Source organism: Primulina eburnea, chromosome 15, assembly GCF_022965805.1.
Source record: "Primulina eburnea isolate SZY01 chromosome 15, ASM2296580v1, whole genome shotgun sequence".
In the NCBI taxonomy this organism is placed as follows: Eukaryota; Viridiplantae; Streptophyta; class Magnoliopsida; order Lamiales; family Gesneriaceae; genus Primulina; species Primulina eburnea.
In genome coordinates, this window is record NC_133115.1 from 19,504,601 (window position 1) to 19,522,070 (window position 17,470).

Here is a 17,470-nt window from a genome sequence, read left to right on the forward strand (position 1 = left end):
TGTTTTCAGTACTATACACTTTTTTTTCATGAATAAAGTTTCATCGACTCCTTCACACATAATTTTTCAACCCATTGGAGTAGTTCAAACATTTCAATGTGCACAGGAGGTTTATTTCTCTCACGTGTAGGTAGGAAAAAGTGTATAGGCTAAGATTCAGGTAGTTGATGCGGGACATTGAATAAAGTACGAATGGGGGCTAATTGTGTGTCATTGACACACACCATTCGATTTTTACAGGCTCAAAAAGGGTCACTAGAGACAATAAATGATGTATCGGTCAGGCTTGAAAGGCTCAAACGGTCCAAAGATCGCCTAAATCATCTCTAAGTCACCATCGTTCGTATTTTCGCTTCGAGGGTTAATCAGATAAGTTCTAGGGATCGTTGTTCAATTTTTTTTTTTTGAAAAATAGACGAACCAAACCCAAATTTGATGCCATGAATGTACAATTCTAAGAATCGATACACGAAATTTGAAACTCAATCAAGCACACAAGATGCAAGAATTGTACAGAAACTTCCCTGGTCCATTTGTGGTTTTGAAACCGATCGCCCTGATAGACTTCCCACACTTGAGAAATTCCACTGCCGGTAGATAAATTACCTGCACCACCATTCACTGAGATTAACTCACGAAAATTGGGAGAAAAGCAAAAAGAACGTAAATAAGAACAAATAAAATAAAATAAAAATGTGAAAGAAAAATAAAACTAAACACTGGGTTGCCTCCCAGCAAGCGCTAAATTTATAGTCTATAGCCTGACTGTACTCCCTTGGTTCAGTTTGGATCCTGCAGATCCACTGTGGTCGGTCCATCGGGTATGGCACCACCATGATAAACCTTTAGCCTATGTCCATTCACTTTGAAAGCCCCAGTTGCGTCACTAGTAACCTCCACTGTTCCATAGGGAAAGACTTGTGTGATAGTGTATGGGCCTGACCATCGTGAACGCAACTTGCCTGGCATCAACTTCAGCCGAGAATTATATAACAGTACCTGTTGGCCCACCATAAATTCTCGATGGACAATGTTCTGATCATGCCAACGTTTGGTTTTCTCCTTGTAAAGCTTGGCATTCTCATACGCCTCCAACCTAAACTCATCCAACTCATTTAGCTGCAGCACTCTCTCGTCACCTGTGGCTTTAGCATCAAAATTCAGAAATTTAGTAGCCCAATAAGCCTTATGTTCAAGTTCTACAGGTAGGTGACAGGATTTCCCATACAATAATCTGAAAGGGGACATGTCAATGGGGGTTTTAAAAGCAGTGCGGTACGCCCAAAGTGCATCGTCGAGTTTCCTAGACCATTCTTTCCTTGAAGCACCGACATCTTCTCAAGAATGCGTTTAAGTTCTCTGTTTGAAACCTCGACTTGGCCACTAGTTTGGGGGTGATAAGGTGTTGCCACCTTATGTCGGACCCCATACTTAGCCAACAGAATGTCAAATTGACGATTACAAAAATGAGTACCCCCATCGCTAATGATGGCTCTAGGTGTGCCAAAACATGAGAAAATATTTTTCATAAGAAATTGAACGACAACCCTAGAGTCATTAGTTTTGCATGCAACCGCCTCAACCCACTTAGATACATAGTCTACAGCCACCAAAATATACTTGTTCCCAAAATAAACCGGGAATGGACCCATGAAATCGATACCCCACACATCAAATAATTCACACACAAGAATATTATTGAGAGGTAATTCATGTCTCCTAGAGATATTACCTGTTCGCTGACAATCTGGACATTTTGTGACATATTCATGCGCATCCTTAAACAAAGTAGGCCAATAAAAACAAGATTGGAGGACTTTGGACGCAGTTCTAGTCGCCCCAAAGTGGCCTTTAGCCGGACCAGCATGACATTGAAACAAAATTTCACTCACCTCTTCCTGGGGTACACATCTACGGATTATACCGTCTGCACATATTCTAAACAAGTAAGGGTCCTCCCACAAATAATATTTCAAATCAGAGAAATTTTTTTTCTTTTGCTGATAAGTAAAGTGGGGAGGAATGAACTTACTTGAAAGATAGTTATCAAAATCAGCATACCACGGTAGATTGGTGATCTCAAAGAGTTGTTCATCCGGGAAATCATCGCGAATGAAGTCATTCCCTTGAATATGATTCTCCAGACGTGAGAGATGGTCAGCAACCTGATTTTTTGTTCCCTTCCTATCGATAATCGTCAAGTCAAACTCCTGCAAAAGAAGAATCCAGCGAATTAGACTTGGCTTTGCATCTTTTTTAGCCATCAAATATTTCAGGGCAGAATGATCGGTATGCACTACAACTTTGCTCCCTATCAAATATGATCTAAACTTATCCAGAGCAAAAACCACTGCGAGGAGCTCCTTTTCTGTAGTGGCATGGTTCAGTTGGGCAGCTGACAGTGTCATGCTAGCGTAGTAGATGTGATGCAAACACGGACGGTCAAGCTCAAAGGAAAGCATGGGATCCGATGCAGTTGCCGAAAGGACCAGTCACGAGGGGACGACTAAAGAAGTTCAAGGAGGCACTACAGGGAGTCATGAGCAAGCATGAAGGGATCGTGATGCATGGGAGTGTGTGTGGAGGCCAAAGGAACATGATTCAAGCATTGTGTGCATCGGCCGAGTCTGCACGGACCCCGACACGGACCTGCACATGGGGTCCATGCCCTTTACACTCCGAGATGAGCAACTACAGAGCCTACACGGACCTGAAGACGGACCCAGGAACGGGGTCCGTGCCCTACTATATTGGCGAAGACAGTGTCTACACGGACCCGTAAGCGGAGGTGAGCACGGGGTCCGTGTCCTTTGCTTCCAGCTGAGGTTTATACCCGAGTGTACACGGACCCGGACACGGAGGCACACACGGGGTCCATGTCCTAGAGTTTTGGCCGAGAAAAATGACCTTATTTAGAGTTTTATTTTGTTAGGAAACTAGATCCTTGTTATCTTTTTGATATAAGACATATATTGGACGAAATTTACACACAATACACATATTATTTTGAGTTTTATCAATCTTGTGAGAATTTTCTCTCAACTTTTAAGGCTTTAGCTTTGTCAAATTAAATCAAACTTATCAAAGTTTATAACTTTGTGGCGTTTGTCGATCGTGCTTGTGCGGATTGTCGTAGGCGTCGTTCTTCGAAGGTTCGTATCAAATTTCGATTGTTATTCTCGTGTTTATTTGTTGCTAAACTTTTCTAGTTTAGAGGTGAATAACACATCAAATTACTTGATTCAAAAGATCGGGAAAACACACGAGTCTTATTATCTTAATTAAATAGAGGGTGCGATTGTTTAATCGTGTTTGCTATTTATTCGTACAAAGATTCACATCATTTGGTATCAGAGCATAGGTTTATTGAAATCAAGTAAGTATCTTGTTATTAAATTTCAGATCTGTGATATTTCTTCGTTCCTTGTCAGATCTTGTCAATCTATCGTTCTTCGTTTATTTTTTTCGTGAATCTGTGATTCTCGAAAATTTTTGCTCCTAATTTTTTTGGGATTTTCGAGTAGTACTCAAAAAACAAAAAAAAAAGAGTAAAAAAATTCCGAAAATTCACCATTATTTCTTTTTGATATCTTGTTCTATTTTCTCTAGAGAGTCATATTCAGTTGCCTCTCACAGTCAAAAAAAAAAAAAATATATATATATATATAGTTCATACATTCGAATTTCTCGTCTACACAGTCCAAGTGAGTCGGTCGCATTTGTCACGAGTTGAAACTTGATTGTTTGATTTACTCAAAATACAAAGCTTGACGCTCTTGAGAGAACCCTCAAATTTGATTGACATTACTTGAGTGTGAATGTTATTTCTTTGGACTGACTAGTGAGTATTTCTTGTGAGCAAAAAAAATAAGAGAGGAGAGACGAGTGAATTTCTTTGGAGTGACCGTGAGCATTTGGGTGAGGATCATTTGTTTTATACTAACGTTTTCTTGCAGGTACAACTTTGAAATTAAATGGAGAGGGAGGTAGGAAATAGTTCGAATTCGGGGTTGTCCAAGGTCCAAATAGATGCGTTGTTTGGGGATTTTAGTAGGATGATGACGACCCAAATGGAGTCGTTGCATGAGAGGTTGGGTAAACTTGAGGTTAGTGTTAGTGGGGGTAAATCTAAGCCTAGGGATTTGGGTGGAGATGATGAGGAATATGATCTGGGAGGAGGCGATGAGAGTCAAAATGAGAATTGGGTAGGAATGGAAGACGTAGAGGATTTGGGAGAGGCAAAAGGGAAGCCATGCGGGGTAGATATGAGGAGACTAGGGAAGATGGTCACATGGGTAGCATTAAGATGAAAATTCCATCGTTCCATGGGAAGTCTGACCCGGAGGCATACCTAGAGTGGGAAAAGAGGGTAGAGTTCGTATTTGAATGTCACCACTACTCCGAACAAAAGAAGTTGAGGTTGGCGGCGGTTGAATTCTTAGACTATGCTCTCATTTGATGGGATCAATTAGTGACCACTAAAAGGAAGTATAATGAGAGACCCATTGAGTCTTGGGATGAGATGAAGAGGGTCATGAGGAAGAGGTTTGTGCCTAACCACTACTATAGGGAGATGTTTAAGAGGTTACAAACTTTGAGGCAAGGAGCTAAGAGTGTGGAGGACTACTATAAGGAGATGGAAGTAGTCATGATTAGGGCAAATATTGAGGAGGATAGTAAGGCGACCATGGCACGTTTTCTTTGTGGTTTGAACAGGGAAATTCAAGATCAAGTGGAGCTTCGGCACTATTTGGATCTAGACGAGATGGTGCAAATGGCCATAAAGGTGGAGCAACAACTCAAAAGGCGTGGGGTTGGCCGTATCAGTCAAACTGGGGGTGCATCATCTTCTTGGAGATCAAATGTGGGGAAGCGTGAGGAGAACAAGGTGGTGGCCAAGCCCAAATTTGAGACCAAACAAGAGGCGCCTAAGCAAGGAGTCCAAGGTAAATCTGAAACTCCTCTCACTCGATCTAGAGATGTTAGATGTTTTAGGTGTCAAGGATTAGGACATATTTCTAGTGAATGTCCTAATAAAAGGGTGATGATTCTGAATGATTATGGTGAGTATGAGTCTCAAAGTGAGGGAGATGGCAAAGGTAGTGATGATGATATGCCTGCGTTGGAGGATCCCGATGAGGGATATGGAGCGGTTATAGGAGAAGCGCTAGTGACTAGGCGAATCATAAGTGCCCAAGTCAAGGATGAGGAGGCTAGACAAAAGGAGAATTTGTTCCACACTAGGTGTTTTGTGAATGGTAGGGTTTGCAATGTAATCATAGATGGGGGAAGTTGCACCAATGTGGCTAGTGTTGAGATGGTGGAAAAATTGGGATTGCCTACAATAAAACATCCTCAAACATATAGGCTTCAATGTTTGAATGATTGTGCGGAGGTGAAAGTAAATATGCAAGTTCTAGTGTCCTTTTCTATTGGGAAGTATGTGGATGAGGTTTTGTGCGACGTGGTGCCCATGCATGCTTGTCATATTTTGTTGGGTAGACCATGGCAATTTGATAGGAACGTTACTCATGATGGGTTCAAAAATCGTTACTCCTTTGTTTTAAAGAAAGAATCCATTGTATTGCTTCCTTTGTCCCCAAAGCAAGTATTGGAGGACCAATTGAAAAAGAAAAAGAGAGATGAGGCCGAAAAAAGGAGTGAATTGAAAAGTGAGATGGCCTTTGAAAACAAAAATGAAGAGTGAGATAGCCATAAAAACAAAAAAAGAGAGGAAAGAAAATGAGGGAAAAGAAAAGGAGAGGAAAGAGGCCAAAAAAAAATCATACATGGCCCAAAAAGGTGATTTGAAACAATTGTTGCACACACATGAACCACTTGTGTTAATTCTTTACAAGGAGATCCTCCTTAACACAAGTGATATAGCCGGATCCCTTCCGAGCGTTATTGTTTCACTATTGCAGGAATTTGACGATGTATTTCCGGAGGAGCTACCTCAAGGCTTACCACCATTGAGGGGGATTGAACACCAAATTGATTTGGTGCCCGGGAGTGCCTTGCCGAACCGTCCAGCTTATAGGAGCAATCCGGAGGAGACTAAGGAGCTGCAACGACAGGTAAGTGAGATATTAGATAAAGGGTTTGTGCGTGAGTCCATGTCACCTTGTGCGGTGCCCGTTTTACTAGTACCTAAGAAAGATGGCTCATGGCGTATGTGTGTGGATTGTAGGGCAATCAATAACATAACCATTAAGTATAGGCACCCCATACCTAGACTAGATGATATGTTAGATGAATTGCATGGGTCTTGCATTTTTAGCAAAATTGATTTGAAAAATGGGTATCACCAAATTATGATGAGAGAAGGTGATGAGTGGAAAACTGCTTTTAAAACTAAATATGGGTTATATGAGTGGATGGTTATGCCTTTTGGCTTAACTAATGCACCTAGCACCTTTATGAGGTTAATGAATCATGTTTTGCGTGCACACATAGGAAAATTTGTTGTGGTCTATTTTGATGATATCCTAGTGTATAGCAAAAACTTAGATGAGCATGTTAACCACTTGAAACTTGTGCTAATCACATTAAGGGCTGAAAATTTGTATGCTAACTTGAAGAAATGTGATTTTTGTACTAGCAAACTTGTCTTCCTTGGTTTTGTGGTAAGTTCACAGGGTATAAAAGTTGATGAAGACAAGGTAAGTGCTATTCGAGATTGGCCAACTCCTACTACTGTTGGTCAAGTTCGAAGTTTTCATGGTCTTGCAAGCTTCTATAGGAGGTTTGTCAAAGATTTTAGCACATTGGCGGCACCGATGACGGCGGTGATCAAGAAGAACGTTCCATTCCATTGGGGCGAGGAGCAAGAGAAGTCCTTTAATCTCATTAAGCAAAAATTGATTAATGCTCCTTTACTTGTTTTACCTGATTTTGCTAATACGTTTGAAATTGAATGTGATGCATCAGGTGTAGGTATTGGTGGCGTGTTGATGCAAGGAGGAAGGCCGGTGGCGTACTTTAGTGAGAAGCTCAATGGGGCAGCGCTGAACTATCCCACGTATGACAAAGAGTTCTATGCACTTGTGAGGACTCTTGAGACGTGACAGCACTACTTGAGGCCTAAGGAATTTGTGATCCATACGGACCATGAATCTCTAAAGCACCTTAAGGGTCAACAAAAGCTGAACAAGCGGCATGCCAAGTGGGTGGCGTTCATAGAGACGTTCCCCTACATCATCAAGTACAAACAAGGTAAGGAAAACATAGTGGCCGATGCACTATCACGGAGGTATGTGCTTTTCTCTACTTTGGAATCTAAAATCTTGGGGTTTGAGCTTGTTAAAGAATTTTATGTGCTAGATGATGATTTTAAAGAGATGTTTGAAACTTGTATGCATGGTCCACATGATAAATTCTACTTGCATAAGGGTTTCTTGTTTAGAGAAGATAGGTTGTGCATCCCTAAGTCATCCATTCGTGAACTACTTGTCAGGGAGGCACATGGGGGTGGTTTAATGGGACATTTTGGTGTGGCTAAAACTTTGAGTGCATTGCATGAACATTTCTACTGGCCACACATGAAACGCGACGTTGAGCGTGTTTGTGAGAAGTGTATAACTTGTAGACAAGCTAAGTCTAGGACACAACCACATGGATTATATACACCACTTCCCGTCCCTAGTGAACCTTGGGTTGATATCTCTATGGACTTTGTTTTGGGGTTACCTAGGACAAAGAAGGGGAGGGACTCTATATTTGTTGTTGTGGATAGGTTTTCTAAAATGGCACACTTTATTGCTTGTCACAAGACGGATGATGCATCTAACATTGCGGACTTGTTCTTTAGAGAAATCGTTAGGTTTCATGGCATGCCTAGAACGATATTTTCTGACCGTGATGTTAAATTCTTAAGTTACTTTTGGAAAACACTGTGGGCTAAACTTGGCACTAAAGTAATGTTCTCTACAACCTGTCATCCTCAAACTGAGGTAGTTAATAGGACGTTAGGAACTTTATTACGTGCTATCCTTAAAAAGAACTTAAAGAATTGGGAAAATTGCTTGCCATTTGTTGAGTTTGCATATAATCGTTGCGTGCATTCTACTACCAATTATTCGCCATTTGAAATTGTGTATGGTTTTAATCCTTTAACTTCGTTAGATTTAATGTCTTTACCCGTGAGTGAAAGGTTAAGCATGGATGGCAAAAAGAAGGCTGAATTTGTTAGGAGTTTGCATGAGAAGGTCAAAGCCAATGTTGAAAAGAGAAACGAACAATATGCTAAGCAAGCCAACAAAGGAAAGAAGAAGGTGGTGTTTGAGAAAGGTGATTGGGTTTGGTTGCACTTGAGGAAGGAAAGGTTCCCTGCAAAGCGTCGTTCAAAGCTATTACCTAGGGGCGATCGACCATTCCAAGTTCTTGAGAGGATCAATGATAATGCCTACAAACTCGACTTGCCAGGTGAGTATAATGTTAGTTCTACTTTTAATGTTAGTGACTTGTCGTTGTTTGATGTAGGTGACGAACTAGATTTGAGGACAAATCCTCTTCAAGAAGGGGAGGATGATGCAAACACGAACGGTCAAGCTCAAAGGAAAGCATGGGATCCGATGCAGTTGCCGGAAGGACCAGTCACGAGGGGACGACTAAAGAAGTTCAAGGAGGCACTACAGGGAGTCATGAGCAAGCATGAAGGGATCGTGATGCATGGGAGTGCGTGTGGAGGCCAAAGGAACATGATTCAAGCATTGTGTGCATCGGCCGAGTCTGCACGGACCCCGACACGGACCTGCACACGGGGTCCGTGCCCTTTACACTCCGAGATGAGCAACTACAGAGCCTACACGGACCTGAAGACGGACCCAGGAACGGGGTCCGTGCCCTACTATATTGGCGAAGACAGTGTCTACACGGACCCGTACGCGGAGGTGAGCACGGGGTCCTTGTCCTTTGCTTCCAGCTGAGGTTTATACCCGAGTGTACACGGACCCGGACACGGAGGCACACACGGGGTCCGTGTCCTAGAGTTTTGGCCGAGAAAAATTACCTTATTTAGAGTTTTATTTTGTTAGGAAACTAGATCCTTGTTATCTTTTTGATATAATACATATATTGGATGAAATTTACACACAATACACATATTATTTTGAGTTTTATCAAACTTGTGAGATTTTTCTCTCAACTTTTCAAGGCTTTAGCTTTGTCAAATTAAATCAAACTTATCAAAGTTTATAAATTTGTGGCGTTTGTCGATCGTGCTTGTGCGGATTGTCGTAGGCGTCGTTCTTCGAAGATTCGTATCAAATTTCGATTGTTATTCTCGTGTTTATTTGTTGCTAAACTTTTCTAGTTTAGAGGTGAATAACACATCAAATTACTTGATTCAAAAGATCGGGAAAACACACGAGTCTTATTATCGTAATTAAATAGAGGGTGCGATTGTTTAATCGTGTTTGCTATTTATTCATACAAAGATTCACATCAAGATGACATGAATGCATTTTTCTCTCTTTTGTCCCAACACTGCCCCTAGCGCTGTGTCGCTTGCATCACACATCACCTCAAATGGCGACCCCCAGTCAGGTGCTATCATCACAGGTGCTGTGATTAATTTCTCTTTCAAGATCTGAAATGCCTGCACACACTCAGCAGAAAAATCAAAAGGCACCTCTTTTATCAGTAAATTAGTCATAGGTTTGGCAATGCTAGAAAAATCTTTTATAAATCGTCTGTAGAATCCCGCATGCCCAAGAAAACTACGCACTCCTCTAATGTTGGTTGGGGCTGAGAGTTTCTCAATCACTTCTACCTCAATCCCATTTTCAGAAATTTTATGCCCCAACACTATTCCTTCTCTTACCATGAAATGACATTTTTCCCAATTTAAGACCAAATTCGACTCCTCACATCTCTCTGAAACCTTAGACAGGTTAATCAAATAAGTATCAAACGAGGAGCCAAAGACAAAAAAGTCATCCATGAATATCTCAATGAAATCCTCAATCATATCATGAAAAATTGCCATCATGCCTCGTTGGAAAGTCGCTGGTGCATTACATAGACCGAATGGCATTCGTTTATATGCAAATGTCCCATAAGGACAAGTAAAAGTGGTTTTCTCCTGATCTTCAGGGTCAATGGGAATTTGCATATAACCAGAATAACCGTCCAGAAAACAATAAAAAGAATGGCCAGCTAGCCTTTCCAATATTTGATCAATAAATGGGAGGGGGAAATGATCTTTACGGGTGGCGTCGTTAAGTTTTCTATAATCGATGCAAACACGCCACCCTATAACAGTTCTCTTGGGAATCAATTCATTATTATCATTTTTCACAACAGTGATCCCGCCTTTCTTTGGAACAACTTGTACTGGACTGACCCACCTACTATCAGAAATCGGGTAGATAATACCTGTGTCCAGTAGCTTAATCACGTCTTTCTTCACCACCTCTTGCATGGCTGGGTTTAGACGTCTTTGGGGTTGAGTAGACGTCTTGTGATCGGCCTCCATCAGAATCTTGTGCATACACATAGAAGAGCTGATCCCCTTAATGTCTGCGATGCTCCAGCCAATGGCTTTGATGTTATCTCTCAGCACTCGCAATAGCTTTTCTTCCTCCTTACCTGTCAAAGTAGATGAAACAATCATTGGAAGTTTATCATTATCAAGTAAAAACAGATATTTTAAGTGCGAGGGAAGTGGTTTCATCTCTAGGATCGAGGCTTCTTCGATGGATGATTTTAAAGGTCATGGGACATGCCCGAGCTCCCCAATCCTAGAGTTTACCGTTTTCGCCAGTGGTCTGCCTGCGTCCAAATAGGAGATACATTCATCAAGCTCTTGATTTCCCAATTCTTGTGGCGATGAATGGGTTAAGAAAATCACCAAAGGGTCCTCACCTATCATTCCCTGTAAATCACACTCAATAAACTCATAAGTAGCATCAAGTCGGAAACAATCAGAAGTATCCTTAGGATATTTGATGGACTGAAAAACATTGAATATGACACTCTCTTCATTAAACCTCAAGACTAATTCGCTCTTTTGCACATCTATCAAAGCTTTCCCGGTGGCTAAGAATGGTCTCCCTAAAATAAGAGGGATCTCTCGATCCTCCTCCATGTCTAGCACAACGAAATCCACCGGAAAGATAAACTTATCAACTTTCACCAACACATCCTCTACAACTCCCCTAGGATATTTAATTGATCAATCGGCTAACTGTAGGGAAATTGTAGTTGGTTTCACCTCACCTATCTCTAACTTCTCAAAACAAAAGTATGGCATTAAGTTAATGCTAGCACCTAAGTCACACAAAGCTTTACTAAAATTTGAAGTTCCAATAGTGCAAGGGATAGAAAAACTACCTGGATCCTTACGCTTCGGAGGGAGTTTATTTTGTAAAATTGCAGAACATTCCTCCGAAAGCTTAACTGTCTCAAAGTCAACCAATTTCCTCTTGTTTGATAAAATCTCTTTAAGAAATTTGGCATATGAGGGCATTTGAGCTAAAGCTTCTGCAAATGGGATATTTATATGCAACTTTTTGAAAATTTCAAGAAATTTTGAAAATTGAGTATCCAATTGCAGTTGCTTAGCTCTTTGGGGAAAAGAGAGTGAATTAATATCAATATTGGAGTTCGAGTTCAGAGACTTATCTTTCTCCCTTGCGTCATTGGACCCTGGATTTGATGGCCTCTTTTCCTTCACATTACTTTCACCATCAATTTCCTCTTGCTTCATGGGGGGTGTCACTGAGACGGCATTGACACCTTTTGGATTCTTTTCCGTGTCGCTAGGTAGTGTACCTAGAGCTCGTGTAGCCATTTGTGTCGCTAATTGTCCCAGTTGCGTCTCTACTCTTTGCATCAGGACATCATGGTTTTGCCAACTCATCTCATTTCACTTGATTGTGTCACAGATTGATAGAAAGTTCTCCAGATGTGCATTAGGGTCTTCAGACGGTGATCCTCCAAATTTGACTTGGAGTTGAATCATCTGGATAATGCCTGGCTTAAGTTCGAATGTATTCGCCTGAATCTTAGGGCGGACGATACTAGAACCATAACCTTCAAATGCCGGTCGATGAAGTTCCATCAACGTACGATTATCCTCTTCTCTGGCCATTTCCTCAACCTCTGGTTTACGGTCTAATTCAGATTCTGCTTCAGATTCAAACTCCAGAGTCAAGTCGTTGTTCCTTCGAGCTCTGCGGATACTGCGGAGAGTGCTTTCAATCTCAAGATCAAGTGGCACTAGATTCCTGACGTCTTGAGCACGGCTCATATAACACGAGCTAACCCCTGAAATCAAAGATTTAAGTGCACGATTTAAGCTCCAAAAGCGTATAAAAAGCTGAAACGAAGTTAATTAAAATGCTAAAGAAAAAATGAAAAATTTAAAACTAAGAATAAAAGCCTAGTCTCAAACGAATAATTTATCCTAATATCAAATAAATAGTCCCCGGCAACGGCGCCAAAAACTTGACCGACGGATTCGGTTGGGATTACTTCTAGCAAGCGGACTAGGTCAAGTTATAGTAATTGAACGAAACGTCCAAGTATCGATCCCACAGAGACTATTATTTAATTACTAAGATTCAATTATTTTATTTAATCTAGGCAAACAATAACGAGAGATTTGATTATTATTTCAACTAAGTAAATTTTAAACTAATTTATGCTAATTTAATGGCTAAATCAAATATCAGAAAAGCTTGGAACTTGGGATTTTCAAATTTTATTAGAATGACCGGGAACTCACTACAGTAACAAACTCTGATTAGATTCAAGCACTGGAATTATTCAACGAACAATTATTCGAAGTCACGATGCAATCCTCCAATTTAATTATAAATCTATTTCTGGCATTTATAATCCTATTTTCATTTAACAGTCCAACTATTTCTAATTGAATTTAATTAAACGAAAACTCATGCATCAACGATAGAATTACAGCTGTCGCCTAAAGTCACACACTGAAACCGAATACTATTTCTAGTCGGTTTAACCGTGTGTTGATTAATATTTTTGAAGCTAAATTCAATCTATTCCCTTTCGAGTCAAGATCGAACGACAAACATGCAATTAATTGGCCAGATTAAGAGCACGAAAATTACGCAAACAGTAATCAATAACATAAAATAATTTTTTAAATCAAACAATCCAACGAGCAAACAAAATCAGTCGTTTGTCCCTATCGTGGTCCCAATCACAAAAGAAACTACTCCATGAATTCAAAACTAAAATCAAATTTAATGTTTGAATTCATGTCTGAAAATAAGAAAATAAAAGATAAGAAAAATCTCAATGACGGTGCGCGGATCTTGCGTGTAAATTGCGCTGTCTTTTTCTCTCGTTTCTCCCAAGTCTTCGCCGTCTTCGAGAGTTCCAAAGCTCGCGCCTTTTTTTCTTCTCAAAGTCGGCCGCCCCTTCTCCCGAATTTCGAACCCTTCTTTTTTCTTCGTTTTTTCCTTTTATTCCCTTCCAAATTACGAGCAAATCTTCGTCAAAATCTCGATCTGATATTACGTACACGGACCTCGTGCATGCATCAGGACAGGGGTCCGTGTAGACTCTGCCCAAGAATTCTTCCGGAATGGTGGACACGGACCCCGTGTAGAGGTCCGTCCTGGGGTCCGTGTAGACTCTGTAAAATTGATTCTTGGATGGTGAAGGACACGGACCCCGTGTAGGGGTCCGGTTACAGGTCCGTGTAGACTCTGGTTTTCTATTCTTCGAGGGTTGATGTACACGGACCCTTTCACGGGGTCCGTGTAAGGGTCCGTGTTTAGACTTTTCATGTTTTCTCCTATTCTTCCGGGTATTTCTGACGTGGATTGCGGAGTTTGACTTTTCTTTCATTTCTTTGGCTTTCACCCTCTTTTGGTCAAACCTGCAAATAGCTATAATGAGACGAATTAAGAGCAAAACTCGGAATAAAAATGTCAGATAAACACAAATACGACAAAATAAGATCCTTAAAATACTATTTAATTCGTGCTTATCATAAATCCAGAAAATAGTTGACGAGATCACAACGCGACTCGGGATTCAAACACACGTTTTCTTCCTAATTCCAAATCCAAACGTGTGAGTCAGTCACCCCAAACTGGCCCTTACACAAACCCTCGTTTTCAAATCCTCCGAGCTAAGCGAAAGCAAACCATTAATATCAGTCTTCTGCGCCAACAAATTTCTCTACGGGGTAATTTCTCTACATTTTGCAGCAGCTATGGCATCTGGATCAGCGGGACGGGGAGGAAATTCGGGCTCGAAAGGATTCGATTTCGCATCTGATGACATCCTCTGCTCCTACGAGGATTACGGTAATCAAGATGGGAATAATGGAACCCACTCCGATCCTTCGATCGGAAAGAATCCCAATAAGGTAAATTTCTGTTGGAGTTTCTTGTTATTTATTGTGATTTTTTTCATGGGGAAGGGGCAGTTTCTTAATTGTTTATTGATTTTTTTCTTCTGTTAGGGTTTTATGTTTTAATTTAGGATTCATTTTGATTTTGACTTTTGTGTGTTTCTGAGATTGATAGAAATTAGGATTTGTTCAAGGAATCTTCTGAAATTAGCTACATCTTCATATATTTTAACTTGAGAATTAATATTTGTATTATTAGTATTATTATTATTATTATTATTATTTTGGCTAGAACTGTGTTTACGATCTGTTATAGATGGTTGTTTTGCACCAAGTAATTATTTTTTCATCATGATTCATGCGTAAGTTTACTTGGTTGATTAATGGAACGAGTCTGCTTGAGTATTCCACGTTTTAAATTCCCTTGATGTAAAAATATTATGGTCATGCAACTAAGAAGGTATTGTATGTTTTGATCCTAAGAGATGGACTAGCAATGATAAAAAATGAGAGATGAGTTCATCAGTCAAGCGATGACAATGCTTTAGTGCGATTTACTTGGACTTTCATGTAAAATTATTGCCAAGGTCGTGCTTATTGGCCGTTTATTGTGTCCTTATTTGGTTATTTGTTATTCACTACTACTTTTAAACTGTTGATGAAATATATACTTTGCTATGAGTCTCTACTCAAAATCAAGCAGGAGTTTAACAAAAGCAGAATGGCTAGGACATCAGTGTATCCTACCACGACTTATAGTCCACCTGAAGAATCTTCATTTAATCAAGATGTTATCTTGACTGTTGAGAAGACCATGAAGAAGTACACTGATGATCTCATGCGTTTCCTCGAGGGAATTAGTTCGAGGCTGTCTCAGTTGGAATTGTATTGTTATAATCTTGACAAATCTATGGGGGAGATGCGCACCGACCTAGTTCGTGATCAAGAAGAATCGGATTCAAGGCTGAAGTCTCTAGAAAAGCACATGCAAGAGGTCTGTTTCTGAATCTGTGTATATATTGCTATAATGCATTTCGACTTCTCAAGGTTCTGTGCATGATGTGAGTCTTCTATATGTTTAGGTTGGTGTGATGTGAATACTGTATTCTGGAAATTCATAGAACTTCTAGGGACAGATTTATTTGCTAAATGATGGTAGTTATGGTGCATCAGGACAGTGCAAATTATGTTCTTTTTCTATGTTTTTGACCCAATAAATTATACCTTTATATTTTTTGGCTCTAAATTTATTTACATGGTCATATTTAGTGTCAACCTTATTATAAATGTTTTTTCACTATTACTATGTTAATTATGATGACATATTTATTTTGATTTACATGCAGGTTCACAGGTCTGTGCAGATCTTACGGGATAAGCAGGAACTTGCTGATACTCAGAAGGAGCTAGCTAAGCTTCAACTTGCACAGAAGGATTCGTCTTCAGCTGCGCGTAACGAAGAGAAACCTTCCCCACTTGCTTCTGAAGAAAAGAAAAATGAGAACTCGTCTGATGTCAAAAGTCAGCAACTGGCCCTTCTGCAAAACCAAGTGGCCCCTCAACCGTCTCTCCCTGCCCGACCAGTCGAGTATCAGCAGCCATCTGTGCCTTCCCAAACTATGCCACAAGTACAACCATATTACTTACCTCAACAAATGACTAATCAACCTGTCCCATCTCATCCATCCCAGACTCAATATATACCTGCACAAGCTCAACTTCAAGACTTCTCCAGGATGTCACCACAGCCAACACAATCTCATGTTAACCAGGGACCCCAGGTTCAGTCGTTACCTCCATATCAGCAGCCGTGGCCACAGCCACAGCCACAGCCACAGCAACAGCAACAGCCTGTTCAACTATCCCAACAACCAGTTATGCAAACCCAGGTTAGGTCCTCATCGCCAGCAATTTACTCGTCCTACCTACCTAATCAATCGAATCAGTCTCCCACAGAGATGACTCCCAATAATATACCAGTGCAAGTATCCTACGCTGGGGCAGCTCAACCTGGTTCTGCTGGTCCTGATGCATTACCGTATGGTTATGGTGCTAGCAGACCAATTCAACCACAGCCTTCATCTCAAAATCTCAAGACTGGTTTTGTTGCTCAATCCGGAGATTTATACATGAATAGTGGGACTCGTCCAGCACTTCCCCCTGGAACTGCTTATATGGTGTTCGACGGTGAAGGAGGAAGGACACATCATACTACTCCACAGCCTCATTTTCAGCAAGGTGGTTATCCTCCTACCAGTATCCCTCTGAATGCACAGCGCATTCCTAGTACCAACATGGTTGTCCCTCAGTCCACCCGCAATAATCCCTACAACGAGTTGATCGAGAAATTGGTTAGCATGGGTTATAGGGGTGATCATGTTGTTGGTGTCATTCAAAGGCTGGAGGAGATTGGTCAGCCTATTGATTTCAATGCTGTACTCGACAGGCTGAATGGGCACTCTTCTGGAGGTTCTCAGAGAGGGTGGTCTGGTTAAAACATCTTGGAATTCAATGATTGCAAGTACTTCTTCTGTGTTTTCTGTTATTGTGAAATGAATAAAGGATGACCATGTATGCGTTGTTTTGGTATATATTACAGGGATACAGAGATTTGTTTTAGTTATGTAATCTCGTATCCGAAGTTAGTAATGGTTGTATTACATGATTTGATTCATTGTGCAATGTTAAGACCCGTTTGGATGTATTGCTTTTAGTTTTGGTGGTTCCCAATTGATTGCCAAGTTTGATTTATTTCGTTCAAAAGCTGTCTTTATTTTCACCACCAATTGTTTTTACCGTAGCAAGAAATTTTACACCATGATAACTTGTGAGAGTACTTTCAGCCTTTGTAGTGTTTTTCCAGCTGGAGTTTGAGGCATTTTGCAGGATCGTGTTTTTCCAGCTGGAGTTTGAGGCATTTTACAAAAACACCTGATCCTACAATCCTTGGGACCATGACAAAGTTAAACAGCAGCCTGAATTGTTACTTGCAGACAAGGGGAAGCTGGGAAGGTTGATCATTGCAAGAGAATAAATCGGCCGCCCCAAAAGAATATTCTTTTCATAATCTCTTTTTGTGCAGTCCTGAATTGATCCTCTTACTCATCAAACGCTGCATTACTATCTTTA

The 17,470-nt window shown here is 40.6% G+C and overlaps 1 protein-coding gene across 1 annotated transcript; it reads left to right on the plus strand.

Annotated features, from left to right (window-relative positions):
* Positions 1-14,030: 14,030 nt before the first annotated feature.
* LOC140813809 (uncharacterized) lies at positions 14,031-17,045 on the plus strand. The gene is made up of 3 exons (XM_073172556.1): positions 14,031-14,356; positions 15,045-15,335; positions 15,688-17,045. The coding sequence occupies exons 1-3, from the start codon at positions 14,201-14,203 to the stop codon at positions 16,834-16,836; spliced, it is 1,596 nt and encodes a 531-aa protein (XP_073028657.1). The 5' UTR covers positions 14,031-14,200; the 3' UTR covers positions 16,837-17,045.
* The last annotated feature ends 425 nt before the right edge of the window (positions 17,046-17,470 follow it).